Source organism: Primulina huaijiensis, chromosome 2 (genome assembly GCF_012295235.1).
Source record: "Primulina huaijiensis isolate GDHJ02 chromosome 2, ASM1229523v2, whole genome shotgun sequence".
In the NCBI taxonomy this organism is placed as follows: domain Eukaryota; kingdom Viridiplantae; phylum Streptophyta; class Magnoliopsida; order Lamiales; family Gesneriaceae; genus Primulina; species Primulina huaijiensis.
Window position 1 is genome coordinate 25,314,846 of NC_133307.1, and position 15,844 is coordinate 25,330,689.

At 35.2% G+C, this 15,844-nt stretch overlaps 3 protein-coding genes and 1 long non-coding RNA gene across 6 annotated transcripts; 1 reads left to right on the plus strand and 3 right to left on the minus strand.

Moving 5' to 3' along the window:
• Nucleotides 1-220: 220 nt before the first annotated feature.
• On the minus strand, nucleotides 221-2,895 carry LOC140970940 (uncharacterized protein At1g65710-like). The gene is made up of 2 exons (XM_073432948.1): nucleotides 1,625-2,895; nucleotides 221-1,399 (listed from the first exon to the last, which is right to left on the minus strand). The coding sequence occupies exons 1-2, from the start codon at nucleotides 2,633-2,635 to the stop codon at nucleotides 527-529; spliced, it is 1,884 nt and encodes a 627-aa protein (XP_073289049.1). The 5' UTR covers nucleotides 2,636-2,895; the 3' UTR covers nucleotides 221-526.
• Nucleotides 2,896-3,409: 514 nt separating this feature from the next.
• Nucleotides 3,410-6,349, minus strand: LOC140960583 (uncharacterized). Of its 2 annotated transcripts, none has more exons than XM_073418898.1 (4): nucleotides 6,110-6,348; nucleotides 5,926-6,001; nucleotides 4,845-5,017; nucleotides 3,410-3,738 (listed from the first exon to the last, which is right to left on the minus strand). In XM_073418898.1, the coding sequence occupies exons 1-4, from the start codon at nucleotides 6,220-6,222 to the stop codon at nucleotides 3,663-3,665; spliced, it is 438 nt and encodes a 145-aa protein (XP_073274999.1). In that variant the 5' UTR covers nucleotides 6,223-6,348; the 3' UTR covers nucleotides 3,410-3,662. The 2 variants fall into 2 exon arrangements, with proteins under 2 accessions (XP_073274999.1, XP_073275003.1); XM_073418902.1 differs by lacking the exon at nucleotides 3,410-3,738 and adding an exon at nucleotides 4,382-4,406 and having other exon boundaries at nucleotides 6,110-6,349.
• A 2,296-nt stretch (nucleotides 6,350-8,645) lies between these two features.
• On the plus strand, nucleotides 8,646-13,113 carry LOC140970942 (uncharacterized). The gene is made up of 8 exons (XM_073432950.1): nucleotides 8,646-8,933; nucleotides 9,167-9,703; nucleotides 9,804-11,087; nucleotides 11,179-11,503; nucleotides 11,716-11,977; nucleotides 12,070-12,286; nucleotides 12,367-12,734; nucleotides 12,836-13,113. Exons 1-8 carry the CDS (start codon nucleotides 8,790-8,792, stop codon nucleotides 12,942-12,944), a joined length of 3,246 nt encoding a protein of 1,081 aa, XP_073289051.1. The 5' UTR covers nucleotides 8,646-8,789; the 3' UTR covers nucleotides 12,945-13,113.
• Nucleotides 12,741-14,085, minus strand: LOC140970943 (uncharacterized). 2 transcript variants are annotated; one of them, XR_012174226.1, is made up of 4 exons: nucleotides 13,944-14,085; nucleotides 13,736-13,799; nucleotides 13,575-13,631; nucleotides 12,741-12,888 (listed from the first exon to the last, which is right to left on the minus strand). It is a non-coding gene; the product is annotated as an uncharacterized lncRNA (long non-coding RNA). The 2 variants fall into 2 exon arrangements; XR_012174225.1 differs by having other exon boundaries at nucleotides 13,736-14,085.
• Between the last annotated feature and the right edge of the window lie 1,759 nt (nucleotides 14,086-15,844).

Genomic DNA, 15,844 nt, shown 5'->3' on the forward strand with positions numbered 1-15,844 from the left:
TGATATATAATTTCTTTAAAAATTTTGAACACTATGATTTCTGATGTATTTTTTAAATTTATGGTGTACATGCATGGAATAATGGAACGTATGCTCTCTTGTAGTAAGCTAATAAATAATAATCGACTGTTGGATCTCTAGGATAGTTTTATTTCATAAATTTATGTTTTTCTTATGTTACAATTACTGCCAAAACATTGATGCAATATTGAATCAATATAATTTGCAAATACTTATCAAAGTTAGTAATATTCTTTTAAACTTGGATTGATATTTTGTTATTCGAATTGGATATACGATATTCACAAGATTACTTTATTGTCAAACTGGCTAGTTTTTCAAAAATATAAAATCCAACACTTCAAAAATATTTGAACTGGGCATTATGCAAGGAAACAGTAGGTTGAAAATGATAATCAAGCTTTAACTAGAGAAAGATATGGAGAAACTAAAAAATACAGCGCAGGGTTGCAAGTTTGCAACAATCAATACAAACACAATGACATAAAACTTCACAATCCCACGTTTAGATTGCAGCAGCAACTGCCTTTTGAGCTCTTCTGGACCCAATCCTGCCACGGCCAATCCCGGACCGTTGACTGTCAGGCTCCCTCTTCTTCGAGCTTGTTCCTTTTCCAGAATCATTAGAATCTCGACCCAAATCAGACACGGCATGCCTCACTTCACGCTGTCTCTTAACGGACCTTGAAGATGCCCAACGATCAGTAGAGTCAACCGAATTAGGCTCCAAACTAGAAGGAGATATCCAGTTTTGCCGACCGGTAATGCTGTTGCTGCCCGAGGATTCTTGCTCTTCAAATTCATCGACATCTACTGCACCTCTACCTACTGTAACGTATTTATGGAAGGTAGGATCCATCAAATCATTATTGACTGCCACCTCAGATTCCATGAGACGGCTCCCCCCTCTTGAAATGGGCTTGTTGGTTTCATTGCATTTACTGAACTGCTCAGTCACAGGATTTCTTTGCCGATCCTCGGAGAATGTGCTGGAGAAATCGGAACTGGGGGTGGAGTTGAGATCAGCAACTGCTTCAAGAATAGAGCAGGCTTTAGTCACACAGGGAGGGAGAGAAAAAGTCACTGGAGGGGCATTCTTTTGATGGAAATTTTGGATGTCTTCTAGCAGTAGTGAAGTGTAGGATGTTACAACAGGATTTGATAACGTTTCGGGGTCGATATCTAGTTCTCTGGATAAACGAAACGATCTGCTTCTAATCACCGAATGGAAAGGTTGAAGACCCTCAGTTGCGGAAGTAATCACATTCACCAGTGTTTCGTTTTTGGTTTTGCAGTTTGAATTCGTCGGGTTGCTGCCTTTCAACTTGTTCTCAGCTGGCCCTTGGTTGGTGTCAGCATTTTGCTTCCGTTGAGGAGTCTGCGAGATGATCGAGTTATAGAAATTCATCACAACGTATTTCTGAAGATTTGTTATGTTAATTGCAATGTTCTCATTTAGTTCAGTTGTAAAAATCTTGTCTTGCCTAAGTCCGCTTCAAGAAACTCGCTAAACAGATACTGGTACTTGATATTACACTGAAAACGTTTACTAGGGAAAATGCAAGACAGTTTCAAACAACTTGGTACTAAAACAAAGGCTCACCTGCAATACAATGTTGGTGTCAATCTCACCAAGGGGATTTTTCCTGTAAGGGGAAATTTCCGCCTTCCTCGAATTGCTTCGGCTGAGTGGCAAGGGCTGCTGGACTTGTCCAGGATTCACATTCTGATTCTCGTTTGAAGCCTTAATTCTTGCAGGGGATTGAGTACGAGGAGATGATGCGGTTCTCGAAGCAGCCCCATCCCCACCAGCATTTCTCTTCACTTGAATCCTTTTAACGGTCATAGCTAAATCGGGCAACGCGCATCCATTGCCGCTCTTATCGGTGGCGGGTACAGAGACCATCTTCGCCGGCTTGGAACCAGAAATGGCGGGGCATGGATTAGCCCCCCCGGTAGGAGCTGGAGATTCAGATCTCCGACCAGGAGATTTGCTCACCCGCCTTTCCCTCTCCCTACTGGGTGTCCTCCGCCGGCCACTAGGCTGAAGACTCCGGTGGCGGTGGCGACGGCTCTCACTCCCTGGGCCTGCCACACCATCACGCTCATCTCCATCAACGTCAGCACCATTACCCTCAACCCCACCGCTCTCAGCGTCGAAATCAAAACTTCTCTTCGATCCAGAGTACTTCTTCCCACAACTTTCAGAGAGATACGCCTTCCCCGTGGAGGAGCTCCGGCTGAGCCTGCCGCACTGTATCAAAATGGCGTCCAGCTCTTCCTTCGTACAACTGGAAGTCCTCACCCCTCCTCCTCCAGAAACAATCTCAACTCCATTACCCGCACCAGAATTACCACTCACACTACGACACTTTTCGCCCGATTCTTCACCGTTCTCTGCATCTGGCTTCCCTTCTGCATCACTCTGTAAAGATCTGTCACGGCTTTTCCTATGTTTGATGATGAAAATTTCGTTCTTCACAGTTTCTTCTTCTACCTTGTTCTTCTCCAATTGGGTACTAGATTTGAGCCTTTCAGGCTGGTTTGAATGCCCAATAGAGGAAGAAGATGATGATGAAACACAAACTCTCTTCTTGCTCAAACAACTACCCATTTTTACACAGATGGCCGGGGTGAAAACGACACAATTATTCACAAAAACAGATCGGGAACGGGAGATTAAACTGTTGGGAAAGAATGGGAATGAGAGAGGCACCGAGGGTGAAAAAGAGGTACACTGTTCAAGAAATCCATCGAATTCAACTTTTTTGTGGAGAGAAAGCCAATTCAAATTTTGGCAGGGGAGTGCGAGCGGGCAAGCCGTTATATTTAAATTATGTCTTCTTTCTGTCCGAAAAATATTTAATTTAGGACCACATACTGCAATTTCAATACGCCACGTGACTCAGATTTCTTTTCTTTTTACCATAATGTTTTCTTTTAATCTATGAAATTTTGTTTAAATTTCATAAGCATCATTAAGTTAATTAATTAAAATACTTGATTCCAATTTCAACATCGCGTCAAACTTTATATGGTTCAAATTCTGAAATTTGATATTAGAAACATTACTACACAATTTTTTTATCTGTAAAACCAATTTAAAATCTTTTAAGGATCTCGCGGATAGCAATTAGATATGTTTTCACTTAAAATCAGCATTTATCAATTATCTCATATCTGATTCGTTTGTTTGAAGTTAAATTATCGTATTGTTGTTGGAATTTTGTTACCTTGTCTAGTTTTAGATAATTATCAAAGTAATAATATATTGAAGGCAACTTAAGTTTGAACATTTCGATTATGAATCCATTTATAATCAAGTCAGCTCGAAAAATTCATGAATTTGTTCGATTAGTTTATATAGCTAAATAGAGAGGCATGGATGTCATGAAGTAAGTACTTAGATGCATCAAGGGATACACTAGAAAGTATCTATATATTGCCCTTACTGAGAATGAAAATGAACAGGCATTCATAAATCATTCTAGCTTCGTTTATTCGTTTATTTTATATAAATATACTACCACCAAACTATTTGCTCACAGAAGCAAAAAAGTTTGAAATATAGTATGAAACAAAACAATAGTAAAATGTCATATATGTAACAGTACTATCATCTTCCTTGAGCAGATCCTTGATTATGCAGTGAGTAAATGCACGCCACACGAAATTGCGCACATCATGAGCCCCAGCACAGCCAAGAATCCGTATTTCCTGCGCACAGAGAAATTATCAATCGTTCATCTTGGTAAAAATGAGAGAAATGCTTATAAAACACACATGAATGATATAATGAAGGGTAAGCTAATCATTGGCATCATATTCTTATAACAATGCACACAAGAGCCTTGGAACCTTTAGAGGCACACAACAATCCTGTTTCCCTAAAGGATCATGCCTAGACTAGAACTGTACTTCTCCGCAAGCCATAATGTGGCACTTCGAATGATTAAGGTCAACATGCATATATAAAACTTAGAAACAAAGTGTGGTGCAACCAACAAGGACATGCAGTCGAGCTCAAATAATATAAACTAACGTAGTTGAAGCTCACCCTGTTCCAAAACAAATTCGATCAGTTTAACGTGATTCCTGAAAACTCATCAACCATAAGTCTATTTCTATCAACACTGAAGAAAGGAAATTGATCAGATTGTGAACACATTGACTCATAGTAATACAGGAATATCATGCACCACGCAAACATCATCATGGAAAAGGGAAAGGACCCGTTTTTTTCTACATCATGTACAAAATAAAAATCCTAAAGAACAAAGAATGTCATAATAAGAAAAAACCCGTTCGAACCTCAGTGATACCCAGTGGTTCTCCCTCGCTGTGGTCTCACCGAATATTTTGCCTCCTTTACCACTCACCTCGATCTATTTTCTCCTTGAAAAAACCAACCTCTTTAGCAGTTGTTTGCATCAATCATAATAGTTTTTTAGAGCAAAATGTCTCAATTAACAATGTATATTGATTTTCTTCAAATCCCTTATAAGATTATAGGTTGAATATTCATTTTGTGATTCTAACATTCAAACCTAATCCCATTAAAAATTAAGTTATTATATGAATAACTCAATGTCAAAAGTCATGAATTAGCTGGTTAAAAAAGAGATTAAGATTTATGTTCTTTTTCTACTCACAATATGCATATTAAACATAATTGAAGTAAAGCATGACAGAATTGCCAACAAAGATCCAATAGTTATACATATCATGAATAAAGAAAAGATATATCTTCATATTTAGAATGCAATACCATCAATCATAAGTTCTGAATACCGATCAAAGAGAAATTGATGAAAGAAACGAACCCAAATGAAAGACATTTTTGTGGATCACCGGTGGAATAGCCTCTGAAATAGCAAATGCGTGAAACACTGTAAGCAACCCCTAGTGATGCACAAATCACAGGATGCCTGATCCCTCCCAATATCATCAACATGAAAAACATTGGCATCATTTCCAAGGAATTCTGGTGCCCCCTCTGCATCAAAAAAATTTCAATCCACATTATTTATCAACCAATTAATAATCATCACCTAAAGAACAACACTTACAATCATTGGCGAGTTCGAATACAAATGTAATTTGCTCAAAAAGTTTTTTACTTAAAAAAAGGGGTCTGTTAGACTAACCAAAGGCAGAGTTTGATATGTTTTCTCGATTGTTTTCATTCCAAAAAACATAAACAAAAATATTATACTTTTTGAACCTTAATCGAAAATATATTTCAATAAGCTTTCACATGTCCTTAAACAATCATTATCTTAATTCAGCTTATCATTCCAAGGAATAATTTTACTATCACTATATTATATTCTTATACAAAATATTATTTTTTAAAATTTTTAATCATACGAGATCTACAGCAGAAAATATGAACCTGAAGAATATGACAAGGAAACCCCGTATCTCCGATTCATTATATATTTTCAGGAAATATTTTTCAGAACATAAATAACCACATGTTCCTGAGCTTTAAGTTCATTTCTATCTGTCCATACTTCCATGTTCTTTATATCCATAAAAAAAATAAGCTTTTTAAAGGCATTAAAAAGTCAAACTCCAGCAACCATACTGACTAAAGTCCCAAGTTCGGAAGAATTATTCCAAAATGTTTTGAATCGGAGGGGTGATTCCTTCCATATCCCCTACGCCACTGGCCTGCCTCTAGATGGTAAACATTTTAATTTTTATGGCTAAACTACATTGGACGATGAAATCTAGATGTGATCCATGAAATATTATCAGGTAATAAATTAGGCCATAAATGAAAAAAAATATGGCGATGTACTAAATTGACAAAAAGAAAAGAAAAAAAAAACTGAACACGGTTAATGATCATAGCATCTTGCGATGCACTAAATTGACATAAAAAGAAGAAAAAAAAACCTGAACACAGTTAAAGATCGTAGCATCTCTGTTCTCAGCTTCCGTGACATACATCGTCGGATAGAACACTTTATACCTGCAGTCAAATTACACAAGATAAAACCCAGAAATTCAAGAAAAAGGTTTTTCAATTAAATGCCCAAGACATCGTAGTTAAATCCCAGTAAAACGAGAGAAACGGTACTTCTTTCGGGCTCTGCCGACTTGGGAGGCCATCCAAAAATTGAGAAAACAGTAGAGAACAAGAACAAAAACCACACAGCCGTATTCTTTCGGCATTAATTCAACTCCAGCCATGCTTTTTTTTTTTTCACAAAATAAAACTCCGAAACTGGTTTCTTTTCTTCTCTCTTCTTTTTGGGTGTGTTTAGTGAGGTTTCTTAAGAAAGTAATGGAGATTTTACGACTGTGTTTCCGAGAATTTTCAAATAACAATACATTTTACATTTACTTCACATTTTACTCTATTATTCAAATATTCTTTTTATTATCTTATTCACAACACTTGGGGGTTGTATTCAATGTATCAAGAACATCAAATTTCAAATCTAACTTAAGAAATTACACGTCCATTTCCATTGTAAAAAGCAAAAAGATCAAATTCAAAACTATACTTTCAACTATCTGATTAAATTCATTATCACCTCCAATTTAAAAATTACGTTGTCGAATTTTTTCTTTCCATTTTATTCACGTTTCTTTATTCTTTACACATCTTTCTCAATTTTTTTTTAAAAGTTTCTTGCCTTTTTCAAATTTCTCAACTTTATTCTTTATCTTTCTCAATTTTTTTTAAAAAATTTATTATTTTTTCTCAAATTTTATAAAAAACTATTTTACAAATAAGGGAAAACTTCTCCCTTTACACCTAAAAATAGATCCGCTTAGTTCAATGAAAATCATTTACTATCGTCAGTAGTATATATAATGGGTTGGAATCGTACCCAAAACTTTTAAAGGTCTCATTCTTATTGCTAGGTCAATGTATTATTTACACCGATATATTTACTTATTATAAAAATTAAATATATTATATTTTATTTATGTTTATGTATATTGTTGTGTGTAGGAGGAATTAATGTTATTTAATTATTAAATATATCTTCTTCTTTTGTTTGAAAATATATCTTAGTTAAGCGTTCTCTTTAGATATATCTACATATTATTGAATTTAATTGAAAATGTGATTAATATTTAATTTTTTATTTAAAAAAATATGAAACTTATACTTTTATTTTTTTTACTAACTTCGCACTTAATATTTTTATAAAATTTAATTTACTTGGATTTAATTTTGCTACTACATCATGTTTTTATTAAGTGTCTTAGTTTGAAAATAATTTTATCACATTAACGAATTTAAATATTATCAAACTAATTAATCTGTTTTCAGTAAAGAAATTGCATGTATATACTAACTTATTTAGAAAATGTGTAGTTAAGGTATGTATATAACATTTTCTAAATCAATTCCAATACTATATAATGGATCCATTTACGTGCAATAATACTGTTTCTTGTTTTTTTTATTTTTATTTTTATTATTGCATAACGATTAACGAGTAAAAACAAAACCAGGAAAGCGATTATTTGGTTGCAGTGGGTGACAGTCGAAAAAGTTCTGTTTTTTTCCTTTTATCATTGAAAAGCTCATTGTATAAATACATAGAGTGCATGTTGAAAAGAATATCTATTCTTTAAATTTTTTTTGTAATATTGAAATATAGTAATTTAGAGTTTTATTTTTGGCAAAAATTTGTGTGAGACGGTCTCACATGAGACTCACTCTTTATTTTTTAGGTTACCAAGATTTGATTTATTTTATCCATATATATATTATATATTTAATAAACAGAGTTTATGTCCTAATAAAACTCTTGTTTTCATATAATATATTATTCTTTTATGGAATGAATTCTAGGTTAAAGAGAATATATAAATAAGATATCAACATTACGGCGGCGTGTGATTTTTGAAAGAGAAAACGGAGAGCATAAAAACTTAGCACGGAGAACGACGATTTACTCAAGTGAAGAGTTTTTGTGATTAACTCACGATGTGTACTATGTGTGTCGTGTAATGTTGAAGATATCCGAAGACAACACTCGTGTACAGTGGTGGTCGAAGAATTATTTGTGGCTCCAGTTTAGGTGATACTGTATTTGCATATGTGATTTTGGGTTTGGTCTATTTTGGATGCAATTTATTTCTTTGAGTTGTTAAGGAAGATAGTTTTCATAAATGTCACTAGCATTTGTTTTTATAAATTATTTACAATTTTTTAGCGAATATTTTGCTCGAAGGTATCGCGCAAGTATTTATACTAATGCATATTTTAATCTGTCGTATTTTACTTATTGAAGTTCATTCGTGTGTTAAATAAATATATTTTGTTGCATGTTATGAATATGTGTTGACAACACATGCTACAAAACTTAAATCTAATACATACAATTTAATTATTTTATGTACTTTTATGTTAATTAAACCTACAAATGTGATATGGTAGAAACATTTTAAGAAAGATGCGATAGAAATTAGAAACATTCCATATGTATGAAGAATATTTCATCTTTATATACATATACATTATATATATATATGCATACGTATATGTATAATTTTGAATCTTCACCCCTTCAACTCCCCAACTTTGTAGCGCCTTTCTGGCTTCCTCATTTGAATGCCCAACATGAAGTACATTCTCGTCGATTCTTCCATAGCCAGCATTTAACTTACTAGCCAAGCGTCAACTGGTAAGTCCCTCGGTATTCTCCGCTCCCTCCCATTTTTGCACATTCCTATTCTCCCTAGAGGAAAAAACTGTGAAAGAAGCGGTGGGTTTTCTCGTATTTACGTTCATCATGGAAGGGACTAGAAGAAGAGGAAAAGGGAATATGATGAAGAATGTGATTGAGGAAAAGGAAGATAAAGGACAAGGGTTGATCGAACTTGTTTTTTCATGGTCGATAGCAGATATTATGAACAAAGATCTTTACAGGAATAAGGTTTCACGATCCCAACCTTATGCATATAGATTTTTATCCATGATTTGTTTTTTTTTTAATTCTGATTTTGCGGCATGTATATGTTGTCTAAAGACAAAGGTGGTGGTGTTTGTTTTGCGGGGTGGAGCCCAAATATAGTACATGAAATTTGATATTTTTCGTAGTGCAGGGGGTTTTGATTTTGTGGGAGTAAGATTCTTGCTGTTGCTAATGATTTGTAAATTCTTCTGCAGGTTAATCGAATCCCGGACACATTCTCATCAGCAGATCACTACCTGAAGTCATTCGTCTATCCACTTATAGAAGAAACGCATGCAGATTTGCGCTCGAATTTTACGACTCTAAGTCATGCACCAGCTTGTGAAGTTATCGATGTCAAAAAACAGAAATTTTTCAAGCCCCCGAAGAACCTGTTTTATGAGTTGACATGGAAATCAGGTCCAGGATTGTATGAACCTGAGTTTGGAGATTTAATGGCCTTGACAGACATAAAACCGAAATGTGTTGATGACTTAAATAGGCCTAAAAGGCCATATCTTATCGCTTTAGTTGAAGGCAAGAGTGAGGATTCAGTTAAGATCAATGTCCTATCTTCCAAACCTATAGTTTTTGAAAAAGAATACGAGGAAAAGGGAGACAATGTGGATAAACTTTTTATTGTTCATCTCACAAACTTGACGACTAACATGCGGATATGGAAAGCTTTGCATGCTGAGAGGCATGGAGGAAATATGAGCATGATCAACTCTGTGCTTAGAGTTGATCCATCTGTAAGAATTTAGTAACTGTTGTTTCTTTTTTTTGGATGCTACAATATAATATATGCTGCTTAAATGTTATTTATTATTATTTTGTTGGTATCATGTACAGTCGAAAGGAGATTGTAATCTTGGTTCTTCTAACAAGATTGGGCGCTCTCATATTTCTGATTCAATGGACTCCATCGAATCTTTGGGACTTGGGGACTCCCAAAAGGCTGCTGTTTTGAATTGCATTACCACCACAAAATGTCTGCATGAAAATACTGTGAAGCTAATATGGGGTCCTCCAGGAACTGGAAAAACGAAGACGATTTCTGTTTTAGTAGTTTCCCTTTTAAGGATGAAATGTAGGACATTGACTTGTGCTCCAACTAATGTTGCCGTGCTAGGGGTTGCGAAACGTTTGATGAGTTTGATAAGCGGGACGCTAAAATACGATACTTATGGATTGGGTGATGTAGTTCTGTTTGGTAATAAGAAGAGAATGAATATTCTTGATCAAGATGACCTTTATGATTTTTTTCTTGATCACCGTGTATTTGTTTTAGCTCATTGTTTTACCCCTCTAACTGGATGGAAAGGTAGTTTAGAATCAATGATAGGCTTACTTGAAGATCCCCAAGGCCAGTATAAACGATACCAAGCAAAAGAAATAGATGAAGATACGGATGGGTCCAATACTGATGCGGATCAGGAGGAGATAAATGAGATTGAGAATGAAATAAATCATGAAAGTTGGAATGGAACACCAAAAAGAAACTTCTGGAAAGAGTTAATCACTCGTGAGCTAAAGGAGAAGGAGAAAAATTCGAAGGAAAAGAAGCCGCCTCATTCAAGTGGCCTACCCACGGGTGGTGAACAGGAGGACAAAAGGGTCGCGACAGAAGAGAACGTTTTGTTGACATTTGAGGAATTTTTCACGAAAATATTCAACACGTTAAGACAGCAGCTAGTGCATTGCATAACAGGGCTATACACCCATATGCCTACTTCATGTCTTCCGTTTGAAGTAGTAAACAACATGATCATTGTTCTCGATATGCTGCAAAAAATTCAAAGATTGCCGATTCATATTGATGTCACCAGTGATAGCAAAGTGATGCAGTGTGTGGCAGTAATGAAAACCCTTTCTGCAACTTTTTCGGTCCCGAATTTCTTTGATTATGGTCAAATTCGGAACTTTTGTTTACAAAATGCTTGTTTAGTTTTCTGCACTGCCTCAAGTTCAGCCAAATTGCAGACAGAAGGGATGGCACCATTCCAGTTAGTGATTATTGATGAAGCTGCACAGCTCAAAGAATGTGAATCCTCTATTCCATTACAGTTACCCGGTCTCCGCCATGCTATTCTTGTTGGGGATGAGAAACAACTTCCAGCAATGGTTCAAAGCAAGGTTTTTGAAATCAAATTTGCTTTCTTTACTGATCGTGTCATCTTAAAGATTTCATATCTGTATGTAACACTTTTTCTTGGATATTTGGTAGCTTTGCGAGAGAGCCGTGTTTGGAAGGAGTTTGTTCGAGAGACTTGTGATTTTGGGACAAGGCAAGCACCTTCTCAACGTGCAGTATAGGATGGATCCTTCGATAAGCTTGTTTCCAAATATGGAGTTCTACAACAAACAACTAATTGACGGAAGAAATGTCTTACAAAGATCTTTTGCTCGGTCATACCTCAAAGCAAAAATGTTTGGCTCTTACTCCTTCATAGATGTAAAACATGGAAGGGAAAATTTTGATGATAAGCATAGCAGGAGAAATATGGTGGAGGTCTCCGTGTTGGTTGAGATTTTGTCCCAACTTTATAAAGGTATTATTCTTGATATTAAACTATTATCTGGAATAAAAGAAATAACAACTAGAGTTTTCGTTACATTGGCATCAGACAATATCGCCGAACTTAATTAAAAAAAAAAAAGAAAAGAAAAAAGAAAAAGTGTTTCTTGAAGTCAAATTCTCCATTTGTCTTTCTCCGTTATATATAGACATGAATCCTCACCGGCTGTACTTCTTTTTTCATAGAATCGATTGCATCAAAGAAAAAAGTTCGTGTTGGTTGCATATCACCATACAAGGCTCAAGTTGCCGCAATTGAAAAGAGACTAGGAAACAGTTACAGCACGAACGCAAATGACGAATTTTCGGTCAATGTGCGTTCTGTTGATGGTTTTCAGGGTGGCGAAGAAGACATTATAATAATCTCCACTGTTCGTTGCAATGGGAATGGATCTGTGGGGTTTCTATCGAATTGCCAACGGGCCGACGTAGCACTGACCCGAGCCAAGTAACATATACTCTACCAGAGCTAATTATTGGATTCATTATTCCTGTTTTTTGATCAAATAATTCCATGTTTTTGCACACTTATGTTTACAGGTTCTGCCTCTGGATATTAGGGAATGGTGCCACCTTGTCAAACAGCGGCTCTATTTGGAAAAAGTTGGTCCTTGATGCCAAACGCCGCGGTTGCTTTTACAATGCTTGTGATAACATGAGCTTGGCTCTTGCAATTAGCAATGCTCTGATCGAGCTTGGCGAGATGAATTCACTGTTTGATATGAATTCCGTTCTCTTCAAAACGTCTAAGTGGAAGGTACTTGCCATCATGCCATCCGTTAGAACCTCGGCCTCGACTAAGCTTGAACTTGATTATAAACCTTTCGTTCGTCCCAGGTTCAATTCAGCACTGAATTCAAAGATTCCATGAAAAAACTTCGACAAACAGGGATCCATGAAGAAGTGATCTCTCTGGTGGTGAAGCTGTCAAATGGCTGGCGTAAAACGAGCAAGGACGATACTTTTTGTAACATGGGTGGAGCTTCTTCACAGTTAATGCAGCTCTATGGAGTAAAGGGGCAATTAAAACTGATATGGACCACAGACATCCTTCAGGATGATCATTCGACGGAGACTCAAGTCATCAAGATATGGGATGTTTTACCAAAAACCGAGATACCGAAACTGTCGAAGAAACTCGATCATGTGATTGGAAACTACACACTGAATCCCATCAACCGTTGCCTCCGCAAGAGAGTTGAAGGGTGAGCAAGTTTCTTTCTTTCCTCTGGCGTTCTCCGCAAGGCTTGGCTGTTTCCGCTTTGGTACTTTGTTTTGATGTTTATTTTCATGGTTTTGATTCCAGGGAGTTGACGCTTCCGATGACATGGGCTATGGATGCAAACTTTGGAAGCTCTCCTGCAAATCATGATTTAGCCAAGAAACTATCAGCTATCAATCTGGGGGAGCATTGAAGAATGAATATGGATGTTAATCTGACAAATTTTAATGTGAATGAAATTGGAACTCGATTTATTTTGGATTTGGCATCAAGATAACGCATGCCAATTTAAAACGTTATGCATGGGACTTGTATCAACTTTCCTTTAAAGATTTATTGCAGTCAAACTTTTGACAAGAAAGAGAAATTGTAATAACAAATCCGTAATAATATTAGTTCAAATTATTATCAGAAAGACATAGTTATGAATTCTATGAATCAAAACTTTGGCAATTGAATTTTTACCTTTTCTTATTGATAATATCTTATCGTAAGATTAACCTCTTGTATCCTTTCTTCAATTGTCATTGAGATTCGAGTATTATTTAAAGTACGTTTATATTAAATTTCACAATTAATTTTTCATAAAGTACTGTCGGTTAATAAATTGAGAAATTGTATCGAGGATTGTACCATCAATGTAGTGGGAAAAAAAATACTATATTCAGCTAAAATTTTCAATTCAAACTTGTGTCTTTCTAAATACTTATGTAAAGTAGGCCATCCAAAACTTTAAATCCAATCCACTCAATTTAGTGCAACGTCGGATTTGGTTATCTATTTTTTTTTTAATGGTAACACAATGAAGTGCGAGGAGAGACACCTGAAGTATATACAGTCCAGAGACTAGCTTCTGGTTATACTTCTCTTCCTCGGAAATCTGCCATCATTATTAACGTTAGAATAGATTCTCATTCAATGGTATTGTTTAATTGTGTTTAACATATGCAAAAATGATACTGGTTAAAAAAGAACTGGATTAACCTCAAAATCATCCAGTACAAGCTCGTTAAGACGTTCAGTCTCCTCCGTCACTCTGTTGGAATATCTACAAATTTCAAAGAGAATAAGGGTAGGTGTAAAAATAACACCAGCTGCAGTGGTGTCATTAAATTTCTTAATATAATAATTAATATTCAATAGGGAAACTGAATTGGTATTCCACTTCAGAAGCCTTGGCAAGAGAAATCACCGCGTATGGAGTTCCACGAGTCTGTCTACTTTTTCACACTATTCTCAACAAATGTACTCAGCAATCTTTCCCTTCTGGAACCGCTTAAAATGGTAAAGACAGAAAGTGGAATTGGTACATGCATGACATAAGCAACTATTATAACTAAAACTAACTAATTATCCTAGAACGCACACAAATACATTCAAAAAAACACACGAAAACCGCTTCTAGAAAAAAAGACACAGTTGAAACAGAAGCTAATGAAACAACTATTATGTAACAAAGTTACCTAATTCAAAAATAAAAACATAATTATTGATGGGAAATAATTTCCAACCATCTTTTGTCCCAAATTCAGGAAATCAAATCCAGAGAAAGCAATTCAAAATGAATTGCTAAATCACCCACCCCCACCCAAAAAAAAATGGCAAATGACAATAACCGCGATAGACACAAGGTGTTCATGCGTATGAAACACAGTTTCCCGATACCAACATTGAGGCAGAAGATATAGAACTGATTCCTTAAGGGAATTACCTTACTAAATAGAGATGCAATCGACGAAATCCGACGCTCTTCCAGTTCTTCTTTGTATCGCCTTTTTTTGTTCAAAGGTATCTAACAAGCAAAAGAATGAAAAGATACATGCAAAAAAGTGAGTGCGGGCTAAGTTATCTAATAACAAGTCTCTCTGTTTTCAAGAGTATCAAGTTGAATTCACTCCCCCTTCTCGGCCCGCAACTCGTTTGATCGGGTTTTAACTCAACCAAAAAGGACTAGGTGACGACTGTTCTTAAATAAAAAATCTAGATGGCGGCTTTTTCACCCACGTTGAAAAAAGAGGTAAGATGAGCCTTTTTTGGTTGATAGTTGGTTATATTTCGTTAGAATAAGTATTTTGTAAGATAATTTCACGTATTTTTATATGTGAGAAAAAATCAATCTTACCGATATTCACAATAAAAAAATAATATTATTAGGATAAATAGTAATATTTTTTCATGGATGACTCAAATAAAAGATTCATCTTATAAAATATGACCTATGAAACCATCTGATATAAGTTTTTGCGTATTATCAATCAATGTTTTGAGTTTAAAAGATATTAAATAATTATAATGGGGTGGGGTCTCATTTTAATTTTCAAGGGGCCGAGGCTGGTTAGCTGCATGCTTTATTATAAAAATTTGTTTCTTTTTTATATTTTTTTTATTGCGGCTCGTTTCTTATATATTTTATTTACGAAATTATTATATTTATATCTTAATAAAAAAATATAAATTATATACTAAGAAAACCACAGTCGACAAGAGCCGCCCCCTCTTAAAATATATCCCAAAGGGACGCAATTCAAATCGCTTTGGACTTCCTAGCGAGCACGACAATATAACACTCAAATAAGGAATATTTCATTTTCCCGTCGAAATCAATTTTCCCACCACAAATCTATTCTATTTTATTAAGCAAGAGCCGTCATAGTAATTGAATGGATTAGAGTGACTACTCTAGCAAACTCGTAAACTCAACTTTGATATTTTAAACTGAGACATATTATATTACATTTAAAGTAAAAAACTTACAATTTTATAACAATAAATAAATAAATAAATAAATATATATATTTCATTTTCCCGTCGAAATCAATTTTCCCACCACAAATCTATTCTATTTTATTAAGCAAGAGCCGTCATAGTAATTGAATGGATTAGAGTGACTACTCTAGCAAACTCGTAAACTCAACTTTGATATTTTAAACTGAGACATACTGTATTACATTTAAAGTAAAAAACTTACAATTTTATAAACATCTTCACACTGTCGCAAACTCAAAAACAACTTTTGTCGGGCCTACTAATTCATCTAACATTCCCTACATTTTTTATAATCTCCACACACACACACACACACACACATATATA